Source organism: Oncorhynchus keta, chromosome 28, assembly GCF_023373465.1.
Source record: "Oncorhynchus keta strain PuntledgeMale-10-30-2019 chromosome 28, Oket_V2, whole genome shotgun sequence".
In the NCBI taxonomy this organism is placed as follows: Eukaryota; Metazoa; Chordata; class Actinopteri; order Salmoniformes; family Salmonidae; genus Oncorhynchus; species Oncorhynchus keta.
This window is the reverse complement of record NC_068448.1, coordinates 78,946,697-78,958,443: the sequence shown is the minus strand read 5'-3', so window position 1 is coordinate 78,958,443 and position 11,747 is coordinate 78,946,697. Positions and strand designations below refer to the sequence as shown.

The following is an 11,747-nucleotide window of genomic DNA, read 5'->3' as shown; positions in this document are numbered from 1 at the left end:
ATGGTCAAGACAAAAGATCGATAATGGTCCACCACCCAAAGGACATCGAGCCATCTTGACACAACTGAGTTGTCCAATGAGAAGCAACGGATTCAACAAGGGCCAGCATCCCTGTGGCTTTCGACACCTTAAAGAGTCCATGCCCCGACGAATAGAGGCTGTTCTGAAAGCAGAAGGGGGGTGCAACTCAATATTAGGAAGGTGTTCTTAATGGTTTGTATAGTCAGTGTATATTCATGTCACCAAATGACTGATTCAAATACATTGTTTTTCAAAGAAGGTCTACAGTAGCCTCACCAGAACTCTGTAACATAGCACCATGGTGTAGCCAGAGGACAGCAAGCTTCCGTCCTCCTCTGGGTACATTGACGTCAATACAAAGCCTAGGAGGGTCATGGTTGTCGCCCCCTTATATAGACTTACACATTCATTAATGACAACGTCCGGAGGACGTCCTCCCAACCTATCAGAGTTCTTTCAGCATGAACTGACATCAAGTCAAATTGGTCACAGACACGTGTTTAGCAGATGTTACTGGTCACAGACACGTGTTTAGCAGATGTTATTGGTCACAGACACGTGTTTAGCAGATGTTATTGGTCACAGACACGTGTTTAGCAGATGTTATTGGTCACAGACACGTGTTTAGCAGATGTTATTGGTCACATACACGTGTTTAGCAGATGTTATTGGTCACGTACACGTGTTTAGCAGATGTTATTGGTCACGGACACGTGTTTAGCAGATGTTATTGGTCACGGACACGTGTTTAGCAGATGTTATTGGTCACGTACACGTGTTTAGCAGATGTTATTGGTCACGTACACGTGTTTAGCAGATGTTATTGGTCACGTACACGTGTTTAGCAGATGTTATTGGTCACGTACACGTGTTTAGCAGATGTTATTGGTCACGGACACGTGTTTAGCAGATGTTATTGGTCACATGGTTAGCAGATGTTATTGGTCACATACACATGGTTAGCAGATGTTACTGGTCACAGACACGTGTTTAGCAGATGCTATTGGTCACATACACATGGTTAGCAGATGTTATTGGTCACAGACACGTGTTTAGCAGATGTTATTGGTCACAGACACGTGTTTAGCAGATGTTATTGGTCACAGACACGTGTTTAGCAGATGTTATTGGTCACATACACATGGCTAGCAGATGTTATTGGTCACATACACATGGCTAGCAGATGTTATTGGTCACGTACACGTGTTTAGCAGATGTTACTGGTCACAGACACGTGTTTAGCAGATGTTATTGGTCACAGACACGTGTTTAGCAGATGTTATTGGTCACAGACACGTGTTTAGCAGATGTTATTGGTCACAGACACGTGTTTAGCAGATGTTATTGGTCACATACACGTGTTTAGCAGATGTTATTGGTCACATACACGTGTTTAGCAGATGTTATTGGTCACATACACATGGTTAACAGATGTTATTGGTCACATACACATGGTTAGCAGATGTTATTGGTCACATACATGTGTTTAGCAGATGTTATTGGTCACAGACACGTGTTTAGCAGATGTTATTGGTCACAGACACGTGTTTAGCAGATGTTATTGGTCACATACACATGGTTAGTAGATGTTATTGGTCACATACACATGGTTAGCAGATGTTAATGGTCACATACACATGGTTAGTAGATGTTATTGGTCACATGGCTAGCAGATGTTATTGGTCACATACACGTGTTTAGCAGATGTTATTGGTCACATGGTTAGCAGATGTTATTGGTCACATACACATGGTTAGTAGATGTTATTGGTCACATACACGTGTTTAGCAGATGTTATTGGTCACATACACATGGTTAGCAGATGTTAATGGTCACATACACATGGCTAGCAGATGTTATTGGTCACATACACATGGTTAGTAGATGTTATTGGTCACATACACATGGCTAGCAGATGTTATTGGTCACATACACGTGTTTAGCAGATGTTATTGGTCACATACACATGGTTAACAGATGTTATTGGTCACATACACATGGTTAACAGATGTTATTGGTCACATACACATGGTTAGCAGATGTTATTGGTCACATACATGTGTTTAGCAGATGTTATTGGTCACAGACAGTTTCTAGCTCCAACAGTGCAGTAATATCTAACAATAATATCTAACAATTTCACAACATATTCCCAATTCACACAAATAAATTAAGTATATATGTGGACGCGTGATGTCAGAGAGGCATTGACTAAGATACAATAGAATATAATACAGTAAATACACATTAGATGAGTAATGCAAAATATGTTAACATTATTCAAGTGACTAGTGATTTCAAGTCTATGTTCATAGGGCAGCAGCCTCTAATGTGCTAGTGATGGCTATTTAACAGTCTGATGGCCTTGAGATAGAAGCTGTTTTTTAGTCTCTCGGTCCCAGCTTTGATGCACCTGTACTGACCTCGCCTTCTGGATGATAGCGGGGTGAACAGGCAGTGGCTCGGGTAGTTGTTGTCCTTGATGATCTTTATGGCCTTCCTGTGACATCGGGTGGTGTAGGTGTCCTGGAGGGCAGGTAGTTTGCCCCCGGTGATGCGTTGTGCAGACCTCACTACCCTATCGGGGAGCCTTACGGTTGTGGGCGGAGCAGTTGTGCATTTCGCACCGCCCTCTGGAGAGGTCCATCCAATCAAAGCAGCAGAGAATTTATCTGAAAGCATAAGCTACAGCTAGCTAGCACTGCAGTGCTTAACATGTAGCGAGAAGTTGACTCAAACAGAGAGAGAAAGACAGTCGTTGAAGAGTTTTGAACAAATACATTTTTCAAAAATGAAGGAGAAGCAGTAGAGAGAGAGAGAGAGAGAGCTATCTATATTTCTATATTTCTATATTTTATATTTTTTTATATTTTGTATTTATATTTTTTCACTTTCACTTACTGTACTTAGCTCAAACAGAGAGGAATGCTAATTATGTTAGCTAGCTGGCTAAGGCTATCCAACAAAGAGGGATGCTATGTTAGCTAGCTGGCTATGGCTATCCAACAGAGAGGGATGCTATGTTAGCTAGCTGGCTAAGGCTATCCAACAAAGAGGGATGCTATGTTAGCTAGCTGGCTATGGCTATCCAACAGAGAGGGATGCTATGTTAGCTAGCTGGCTATGGCTATCCAACAGAGAGGAATGCTAATTATGTTAGCTAGCTGGCTAAGGCTATCCAACAAAGAGGGATGCTATGTTAGCTAGCTGGCTATTGCTATCCAACAAAGAGGGATGCTATGTTAGCTAGCTGGCTATGGCTATCCAACAGAGAGGGATGCTATGTTAGCTAGCTGGCTATGGCTATCCAACAAAGAGGGATGCTATGTTAGCTAGCTGGCTATGGCTATCCAACAGAGAGGGATGCTATGTTAGCTAGCTGGCTATGGCTATCCAAAAGAGAGGGATGCTATGTTAGCTAGCTGGCTATGGCTATCCAACAGAGAGGGATGCTATGTTAGCTAGCTGGCTAAGGCTATCCAACAAAGAGGGATGCTATGTTAGCTAGCTGGCTATGGCTATCCAAAAGAGAGGGATGCTATGTTAGCTAGCTGGCTATGGCTATCCAACAGAGAGGGATGCTATGTTAGCTAGCTGGCTAAGGCTATCCAACAAAGAGGGATGCTATGTTAGCTAGCTGGCTAAGGCTATCCAACACTGGAACTCTCCCAAGTCAAGGTACATTTTCGGTTGTATTCGTTTATTGCCACCGGGGCCCGCCGGTGTAACTGCTAAACTGCTTGCTGTATGTATACTGTACTGTGTGACTGTAGCGGGTGTACTAATGCATTGGTTCCAGTAGCTATGTTGACTTTGACGTTACTATGGTGACAACGATGTAGGCTGTGTGTAGCGGTTATGATCCGAAGGTTTGGCTAGTAACTGTTTTTTCACCTGGTCATAGACAACTGATGTGTTGTGCCCTGAAGTCCACAAGCGAAGGAAAAAGGTGAGAGAAGGAATTATACAACTAGTAAAGTAATGATGCTGTTTGTATGTGGCTGCTATGAAAGTGAACTGTGTGTGCAGGTGATCAGTGGTGTATTCATTCAGCCGATTCTGTTGAAATACTTTTCTAAAACGGAAGAAAACAAAACGGGGATAAACCTACCTGAATTTGTCCAATAGAAACTCTTGTTTGCAACTGTTTGGACTAATGATTACACCCTAGATCAGCTAGATACAGGCAAGAGGTGATACTGTGGGACTAATGATTACACCCTAGATCAGCTAGATACAGGCAAGAGGTGATACTGTGGGACTAATGATTACACCCTAGATCAGCTAGATGCAGGTAAGAGGTGATACTGTTGGACTAATGATTACACCCTAGGTCAGCTAGATGCAGGCAAGAGGTGATACTGTGGGACTAATGATTACACCCTAGATCAGCTAGATGCAGGCAAGAGGTGATACTGTTGGTCTAATGATTACACCCTAGATCAGCTAGATGCAGGCGAGAGGTGATACTGTTGGACTAATGATTACACCCTAGGTCAGCTAGATGCAGGCAAGAGGTGATACTGTGGGACTAATGATTACACCCTAGATCAGCTAGATGCAGGCAAGAGGTGATACTGTGGGACTAATGATTACACCCTAGATCAGCTAGATGCAGGCAAGAGGTGATACTGTTGGACTAATGATTACACCCTAGATCAGCTAGATGCAGGTAAGAGGTGATACTGTGGGACTAATGATTACACCCTAGATCAGCTAGATGCAGGCAAGAGGTGATACTGTTGGACTAATGATTACACCCTAGATCAGCTAGATGCAGGCAAGAGGTGATACTGTGGGACTAATGATTACACCCTAGGTCAGCTAGATGCAGGCAAGAGGTGATACTGTGGGACTAATGATTACACCCTAGGTCAGCTAGATGCAGGCAAGAGGTGATACTGTGGGTCTAATGATTACACCCTAGATCAGCTAGATGCAGGTAAGAGGTGATACTGTGGGACTAATGATTACACCCTAGATCAGCTAGATGCAGGCAAGAGGTGATACTGTGGGACTAATGATTAAACCCTAGGTCAGCTAGATGCAGGCAAGAGGTGATACTGTGGGACTAATGATTACACCCTAGGTCAGCTAGATGCAGGCAAGAGGTGATACTGTTGGACTAATGATTACACCCTAGGTCAGCTAGATGCAGGCAAGAGTGTTACGGTGATACTGTTGGTAGTCTAATGATTACACCCATAGTATGCAGACTGTAGATGCAGGCTAAGAGGTGATACTGAATGGGACTAATGATTACACCGACCTACCTACTTTATAAGCCTCAGCTAGAGTGCAGGCATTAGAGGTGATACTGTGGGACTGAATATGATTAAATGACAGTCATCTCCAATAGCGTTGTAAGAGGTGATATTAAAAGTCAAATGCTCCTTCCTCGTCTTAAACAGCACCAACCGCTGCTGAATTTGAACCTTCAACTATGTAGCCGTGTTCTAGATGCAGGTTCAAGAGGTGATACTGTGGGACTAATGATTACACCCTAGGTCAGCTAGATGCAGGCAAGAGGTGATACTGTGGGTTACTAACTTTTGTTTATTATCACCCTAGGTCAGCTAGATTTAAATGTAATTTAAATTGAATAGAGAGAGGTGATACTGTGGGAAAATATATTAATGGTCATAATTGATTAGCACCACTTTAGGTCAGCTAGATGCAGGCAAGACTTCTACTGGAATCATTATCTTACTGTGTGTGGGGGAAAGCTACTTCTACTGGAATCATTATCTTACTGTTAAACCCTAGGTCAGCTATCTTACTGTGTGGGGAGAGGTGAATCATTATCTGTGTGGGGGGGAAAAGCTAATGATTACACTTACTGTAGGTCAGCTAGATGGGGGGGGAAAGAGGTGATCTTACTGTGGGAAAAGCTAATGATTTATCTTAGGGGAAAGCTTTCAGCTAGATGCAGGCAAAAGAGGTGAATACTCTTACTGGGACTACTTCTACTGGAATCATTATCTTACTGTGTGTGGGGGGAAAGCTTTCACTGGAATCATTATCTTACTGTGTGGGGGAAAAGCTTTCCTTCTAGGAATCATTATCTTACTGTGTGGGGGCAAAGAGGAATCACTTACTGTGGGGGGACTAATGAATCATTATCTTACTGTGTGAAAGCTAGATGCAGGCATTATCTTAGTGTGCAAAGTGGTCATTATCTTACTGTGGCACTGTCTGCCACTTACTGTGATTACTCAAATTTGTCTTTCTTCTACTGAATCATTATCTGTGTGCACCTACTTCATTATCTTACTGTGTGTGGGGGAAAAGCCTTCATTCATATCTTACTGGCTAGGTCATTATCTTACTGTGGGGGGGGAAACTTTCACTTCTACTGGAATCATTATCTTACTGTGTGGGGAAAGCTTTCACTTCTACTGGAATCATTATCTTACTGTGTGTAAAGCAGGAAACATTATCTTACTGTGTGTGGGGGAAAAGTATCATGTCATTATCTTACTGTGTGGGGGAAAAGCCAGAATCATTATCTTACTGTGTGGGGGGAAAGCTGTTCCGCTGAATATGGAATTTAAATGATCAGTCATCTCATTATCTTACTGTTGTAATAGAAATAATCTTACTGGCCACGCATTATCTTATTAAAAACTCAAATCCTTTCCTGTCTTGGGGGAAGCTTTCACCGTCACTTCTACTGGAATCATTATCTTACTGTGTGTGGGGAAGCTTTCACTTCTACTGGAATCATTATCTTACTGTTGTGGGGGGAAGCTTCAACTATGGAATCATTATCTTACTGTGTTCTCAGAACTTCAGGTCATTATCTTACTGTGTGTGGGGGGAAGCTCATGGAATCATTATCTTACTGTGTGTGGGGGAAAGCTTTCAGAATCATTATCTTACTGTGCTCACACTGGAATCATTATCTTACTGTGTGGGGGAAAAGCTAGCCTTATCTTACTGGAGGGGGGGAAAAGCTAGAATCATTATCTTACTGTGTGGGGGGAGCTTTCAGAATCATTATCTTACAGAGACAGGAATCATTATCTTACTGTGTGTTAGGGAAAGCTTTTTATCACTTCTACTGGAATCATTATCTTACTGTGTGGGGGGGGGAAAGCTTTCACTTCTACTGGAATCATTATCTTACTGTGTGGGGGAAAGCTAACTTTGTCATTATCTTACTGTGTGTGGGGGGAAAAGCTTTCACTTGCATTTGGCAATGAAAACATATATTTATCTTACATGTGTGGGGGGAAAGCTTTCACCTACTGGAATCATTATCTTACTGTAAAAGCTTTAAATGGAATCAATCTTACTGTGTGGGGGAAAGCTTTCACTTCTACTGGAATCATTATCTTACTGTGTGTGGGGGGGAAAGCTTTCACTTATGGAATCATTATCTTACTGTGTGTGGGGGGAAAAGAAATGGAATCATTATCTTACTGTTAAAAGCTTTCATTCTACTGGAATCATTATCTTACTGTGTGTGGGGGGAAAGCTTTCACTTCTTGGAATCATATCTTACTGTTTAGCACCACTTTTATCTTACTGTGTGGGGGGGAAAAGCTTTCACTTCTACTGGAATCATTATCTTACTGTGTGTGGGGGGGGAAAAGCTTTCACTTCTACTGGAATCATTATCTTACTGTGTGTGGGGGGGAAAAGCTTTCACTTCCACTGGAATCATTATCGATGGGTTGAGAGATTAAAGATGTAAAGCATTATCACATATTGTAACGGCGTTCTTCGTTTGTCGAAAGAGAGTCGGACCGAAATGCAGCGTAGTGGTTACTCAATGACTTTAATAGAAAAGTGACACATGAAATAACGATACAAAATACAAAACAACAAACGGAACGAGAAACCTAATTACAGCCTATCTGGTGAAACTACACAGAGACAGGAACAATCACCCACGAAATACAAAGCGAAACCAGGCTACCTAAATATGGTTTCCAATCAGAGACAACGAGAATCACCTGACTCTGATTGAGAACCGCCTCAGGCAGCCAAGCCCATACAACACCCCTACTCAGCCGTAATCCCAATAATACAAAAACCCCAATACGAAATACAACAACATAAACCCACGTCACACCCTGGCCTGACCAAATAATAAAGAAAACACTAAATACTAAGACCAAGGCGTGACACATATAACAATATGATATTTCATAGATATATTACAGTGTAGAATTAAATTAATTTAAATGCAATTTAGCATATTTTTATTTAAAAAAGATTATTTTGCAATTATAGACGATATGCACATTCATATTTTGTTTATAGACAATTTAAATAATAAACAAACACACGTAATATTATTACCCTTTGAAATCAGTAAAGTAGATATGTTAAACAAATAGAATAATAACGGGAAAGACCATGAGACACAGAGATACTCCCTTTGTTGTTGTTTGTCTTATTGTTTTTTAATCGGAAAACATTTGATCGTCTTCTTCTGATGACGTGTTGACGCGGACCGGAGTTCTCCTCTCGCGCCACGAAACTGTCAAATTAAAAAAACGTTTTATTATTTAAACATTTCATTTCTGGTTCCGTTACGACAAGTTTAGTTTCAACTGCCTTCTATTTCAAGACAGTCTTGATGATTCCTCCTGCCTTCCATCCCGACTTCCTGGATTTTGAGGCCTTTTATTCCAAATCAGGCATTTTTTCATCGTCACTATCTGCAGACTCGTCATCATCAACATCATCTAGATCAGGTAAGCAGTCTTCCCCTCAGATAAAAATATCAATTCCTGTCAGTCATTTCGGTATTTATCTACTGATTTAAAAATATATATGTATATTTTGTTTTTGTTGAGTTCATTACCGCGAAGAGGAAGTGGTTTATACTCTGTTGAATAAACAACCCGCAAAGAGACAGTTCACATCGACCTATATATTCACTATTGAAATAACAGTCTTTGAACTCTATCAATGTGTAAACTGTAGACTAAGTGACTTTTTGTTGCTCTCTGGGAGGCTTTTGTTGCTCTCTGGGAGACTTTTGTTGCTCTCTGGGAAGCTTTTGTTGCTCTCTGGGAGGCTTTTGTTGCTCTCTGGGAGACTTTTGTTGCTCTCTGGGAGACTTTTGTTGCTCTCTGGGAAGCTTTTGTTGCTCTCTGGGAGACTTTTGTTGCTCTCTGGGAGACTTTTGTTGCTCTCTGGGAGACTTTTGTTGCTCTCTGGGAGACTTTTGTTGCTCTCTGGGAGGCTTTTGTTGCTCTCTGGGAGACTTTTGTTGCTCTCTGGGAGGCTTTTGTTGCTCTCTGGGAGACTTTTGTTGCTCTCTGGGAAGCTTTTGTTGCTCTCTGGGAGACTTTTGTTGCTCTCTGGGAGACTTTTGTTGCTCTCTGGGAGACTTTTGTTGCTCTCTGGGAGACTTTTGTTGCTCTCTGGGAGACTTTTGTTGCTCTCTGGGAGACTTTTGTTGCTCTCTGGGAGACTTTTGTTGCTCTCTGGGAGACTTTTGTTGCTCTCTGGGAGACTTTTGTTGCTCTCTGGGAGGCTTTTGTTGCTCTCTGGGAGACTTTTGTTGCACTCTGGGAGACTTTTGTTGCTCTCTGGGAGGCTTTTGTTGCTCTCTGGGAGGCTTTTGTCGCTCTCTGGGAGACTTTTGTCGCTCTCTGGTAGACTTTTGTTGCTCTCTGGGAGACTTTTGTTGCTCTCTGGGAGACTTTTGTCGCACACCGTTTGACGAGCCGATATGAAGACTGTTTTCATGGGAGAAATGCAATAAAAACATATTGATGAAGACTAAAAAGTGACTTATCATATATTTTTTAACCTAGTCAACTGTATATTCAATTATATGAAACAACTTGGGAGTTAAATTCTTAGCTACTTATATTAGTTATAGTTACCAGTCTTATTCCCAACACCTACTCGGGTTGTGAAGGTTTAGTCTTATGCCCAACACCTACTCAGGTTGTGAAGCTTTAGTCTTATTCCCAACACCTACTCAGGTTGTGAAGGTTTAGTATTATTCCCAACACCTACTCAGGTTGTGAAGGTTTAGTCTTATTCCCAACACCTACTCCGGTTGTGAAGGTTTAGTCTTATTCCCAACACCTACTCAGGTTGTGAAGCTTTAGTCTTATTCCCAACACCTACTCAGGTTGTGAAGCTTTAGTCTTATTCCCAACACCTACTCAGGTTGTGAAGGTTTAGTCTTATTCCCAACACCTACTCAGGTTGTGAAGGTTTAGTCTTATTCCCAACACCTACTCAGGTTGTGAAGGTTTAGTCTTATTCCCAACACCTACTCAGGTTGTGAAGGTTTAGTCTTATTCCCAACACCTACTCAGGTTGTGAAGGTTTAGTCTTATTCCCAACACCTACTCAGGTTGTGAAGGTTTAGTCTTATTCCCAACACCTACTCAGGTTGTGAAGGTTTAGTCTTATTCCCAACACCTACTCAGGTTGTGAAGGTTTAGTCTTATTCCCAACACCTACTCAGGTTGTGAAGGTTTAGTCTTATTCCCAACACCTACTCAGGTTGTGAAGGTTTAGTCTTATTCCCAACACCTACTCAGGTTGTGAAGCTTTAGTCTTATTCCCAACACCTACTCAGGTTGTGAAGGTTTAGTATTATTCCCAACACCTACTCAGGTTGTGAAGGTTTAGTCTTATTCCCAACACCTACTCAGGTTGTGAAGGTTTAGTCTTATTCCCAACACCTACTCAGGTTGTGAAGGTTTAGTCTTATTCTCAACACCTACTCAGGTTGTGAAGGTTTAGTCTTATTCCCAACACCTACTCAGGTCGTGAAGGTTTAGTATAATTCCCAACAACTACTCAGGTTGTGAAGGTTTAGTCTTATTCCCAACACCTACTCAGGTTGTGAAGGTTTAGTCTTATTCCCAACACCTACTCAGGTTGTGAAGGTTTAGTCTTATGCCCAACACCTACTCAGGTTGTGAAGGTTTAGTCTTATTCCCAACACCTACTCAGGTTGTGAAGGTTTAGTCTTATTCCCAACACCTACTCAGGTTGTGAAGGTTTAGTCTTATTCCCAACACCTACTCAGGTTGTGAAGGTTTAGTCTTATTCCCAACACCTACTCAGGTTGTGAAGGTTTAGTCTTATTCCCAACACCTACTCAGGTTGTGAAGGTTTAGTCTTATTCCCAACACCTACTCAGGTTGTGAAGGTTTAGTCTTATTCCCAACACCTACTCAGGTTGTGAAGGTTTAGTCTTATTCCCAACACCTACTCAGGTTGTGAAGGTTTAGTCTTATTCCCAACAACTACTCAGGTTGTGAAGGTTTAGTCTTATTCCCAACACCTACTCAGGTTGTGAAGGTTTAGTCTTATTCCCAACACCTACTCAGGTTGTGAAGGTTTAGTCTTATTCCCAACACCTACTCGGGTTGTGAAGGTTTAGTATTATTCCCAACACCTACTCAGGTTGTGAAGGTTTAGTCTTATTCCCAACACCTACTCAGGTTGTGAAGGTTTAGTCTTATTCCCAACACCTACTCAGGTTGTGAAGGTTTAGTCTTATTCCCAACACCTACTCAGGTTGTGAAGGTTTAGTCTTATTCCCAACACCTACTCGGGTTGTGAAGGTTTAGTCTTATTCCCAACACCTACTCAGGTTGTGAAGGTTTAGTCTTATTCCCAACAACTACTCAGGTTGTGAAGGTTTAGTCTTATTCCCAACACCTACTCAGGTTGTGAAGGTTTAGTCTTATTCCCAACACCTACTCAGGTTGTGGTTTAGTCTTATGCCCAAC

The 11,747-nt window shown here is 41.7% G+C and overlaps 1 protein-coding gene across 1 annotated transcript; it reads right to left on the bottom strand.

The window, feature by feature from the left end:
- Positions 1–8,943: 8,943 nt before the first annotated feature.
- Positions 8,944–9,732, bottom strand: wu:fb97g03 (kininogen-1a). Its single transcript, XM_052484256.1, has one exon. The coding sequence runs from the start codon at positions 9,730–9,732 to the stop codon at positions 8,944–8,946; it is 789 nt and encodes a 262-aa protein (XP_052340216.1).
- Positions 9,733–11,747: the final 2,015 nt, after the last annotated feature.

Excerpts from the sequence above, each read along its gene's own strand:
- wu:fb97g03 (XM_052484256.1), bottom strand. The coding sequence starts at position 9,732 with ATGAAAACAGTCTTCATATCGGCTCGTCAAACGGTGTGCGACAAAAGT.